The sequence below is a fragment of the Saprolegnia diclina genome (genome assembly GCF_000281045.1).
Source record: "Saprolegnia diclina VS20 unplaced genomic scaffold supercont1.44, whole genome shotgun sequence".
Classification (NCBI taxonomy): Eukaryota; Oomycota; class Saprolegniomycetes; order Saprolegniales; family Saprolegniaceae; genus Saprolegnia; species Saprolegnia diclina.
This window is the reverse complement of record NW_008246111.1, coordinates 148,039-150,420: the sequence shown is the minus strand read 5'-3', so window position 1 is coordinate 150,420 and position 2,382 is coordinate 148,039. Positions and strand designations below refer to the sequence as shown.

At 55.9% G+C, this 2,382-nt stretch overlaps 1 protein-coding gene across 1 annotated transcript in view; it reads right to left on the bottom strand.

Moving 5' to 3' along the window:
- SDRG_11789 (hypothetical protein) overlaps nt 1-2,382 on the bottom strand; it is a 3,592-nt gene extending 1,210 nt beyond the window's left edge. The window contains exons 1-3 of the mRNA XM_008617843.1: nt 1,333-2,382; nt 811-1,285; nt 197-230 (exon numbers count right to left, since the gene is read on the bottom strand). Coding sequence (XP_008616065.1) covers nt 197-230; nt 811-1,285; nt 1,333-2,296 — 1,473 coding nt within the window. The 5' untranslated portion in view covers nt 2,297-2,382. The remainder of the gene's footprint in view (nt 1-196; nt 231-810; nt 1,286-1,332) is intronic.

Genomic DNA, 2,382 nt, shown 5'->3' with positions numbered 1-2,382 from the left:
GATTACTGCCTCAAGGAATGTAGGTCCAGCGGAGCTGTCACCAGATGTCGATCTTGCAATAGAATGCATGTTTAGTTTAAATGACGCAGTTTAGCAATGGGACCAATTCGATTGACAAGGAATGACAATCTTGTACGTCGCCGCGCTTCTTGCATTCAAGGAATGACCCGGTGGGAGGAGGTTGCGTCGGCGAGACCCAGCCTTTGTGCGCAGACCCCAATACATAATACCTGCAATCGAAAAACCTCTCAGTATCGATACCCGCGAATCGCAGGCACTGCACAGCAAGGGCAACACAATTGTATCGACCCTTGCGCATACGCTACTGTTGCAACTGCATTGCCGCGTCAAGTGTAGTGCAGTGCATTGAACGGTGATGACCGCCGAATACACTGGATGGCCAACTGGATCGCGACCTCAAGTTGCCCGCTTGCCATACGCTGGATCGCTCGATGAATACACTGGCTGAGCTCGAGAGTCGAGTCGAGTCGAGTTTACGGATGCAGTAGGGGACTTTTGGTGGCTCGATTTCGGTTTTCCAAAATAAATTCACCACCATGACGTGGCACTCTGTGGGGTAAGTCGCATTTCGTTTTGGATTGGTAAAAAAACAAGCTTATGAAATTAGCTACGCCGCCAAGTCTTCGTTGTGTCATAGCGTCGTCAACTGAGCGTGTTGAAACTTAATTGACGAAAGTACATTGGCTATATTACACCATGGGATGCCACCCTTGACTTAACGACGAAATCGACGTCCGCAAGATTCGCTCCGCCAATGGAACCTCGTGCAAATCGCAGTACGCCGTATACGCGGAGTACTTAGCATCCACGTCGCCGTAGGACTTGTCGTTCATCATCATCAAGTCGTCCTCGAGCAAGAACCGACAGGGCGGCGTCACTGTCTCGTAGACTGAAGTCCGTTGATCGTGCTTGCAAAACGACTGAACGCGAGCGGGCTGCTGCTGGACGCACGCACTGCAAAAGAAGAAGAGCGTCTTGGGACACATTTGACACATGCTGCGGCGACCGACGATCGGCTCGCAGCACGACGTGCACGTCTCGCACCACGTCTCGGGCGCCGGATCTTGTGTCGCGACGACAAAGGCTCGAACACGGGCGAGTGCGCCTTTGCGTAGTCTCGACGACGTGGACAGGTCGTCGGCAAAGTGGTAGAGCAGCAACATGTTGTCTTTGCTTGGGTGACTCTCCAGGATGCGCGTGTAGTAGGCCATCGCTGACGCATCGTTGCCGTTGATCCAGTAGGCCAGACCCAAGTTGGCTCGCACTAGACATTTCGGACGGTGAGAGCCACGCCTCATGCAGATACCAAACCATCACGAAGCTGGTCGCGCAGCTGGCGCGTGAGCTCGGCGCGCTGGGCCAAAGACGCTTCGAGTTGGAGGAGAAGCGACGTAGCCTCTGGTACGCTGTTCGTCATGAGCTGGAGCGCCGCGACGTTCATCTTGTGGAGAATGGTGTCGCTGTTGTCGGGCCCGAGCGTCCGCTCCGCAGTAGCCGCGAGCCGCTGACTCAATGGGAGCGCGATCGCGAGCTCACCCATAAACATGTACGCGCCAACGAGGTGCGATGCGGTCACCGTCGTCGCAGAGTGGTCGGGGCCGAGGGTTGCTTCAAGTATCGTCAGTGCTTTTCGGAGCCAGCGCGCGCCGACGCGATGAGTACCACGTTGACAATAGATACCGCCGATCGTCTTCATCTTGTCGGCCGTGCGCTGGTCGTGGAGGCCGTACTTGTGGCGTGAAATGTCATAGAGCTCAAGATAGAGCGGCAACGCCATGTACAAGTCGTAGTTCCAGCTAAGTGCGAGCGCATAGCTGGATCGCGCGTGCAGCGTCGAGTCGTGCGTCTCGCCAAAGTGCTCGGTCGCCGCTTGGATCGTGGCAAGACTGAGCGGTTCCCACTGGCTTCGGGGCTTGCGCTGGTAGGCAATGCAATAGGCCAACGTCACCTGCGCATGAAGTGACTCGACGGCGTATCGCCTGTTGGCAAGCGTAAACAAGTTGACGGCTTGGCGGAAGCAGCGCTCGGCGTCGGCGTGTTGAAACTCGCCTTGTATCGCAACTCCGAGGTTGGCCCATCGCTGGGCTTTTGCGGCAGGCGTGGGCGCCGATGCGATCGAAGCCTCGAGCGTCGACTTGATCCAGTTCGTCAAAGTGGAGAAGATGAGCCGGTCGACCGCGATGAATGACGTCTCGGCGCGTATCAAAGCAAAAATACCGTCGCGGTCACTGGGCACACTGGCCTCGGAGTTTTCGCTCTTGATCGTCGCCTTCATCTTTTCAAATGCATGGAACTGAGCAATGTCATCGAGAAACGTCGTTTCTTGATCATGCGCCAGTGCAATCTCAAAGCGCGCGCCCA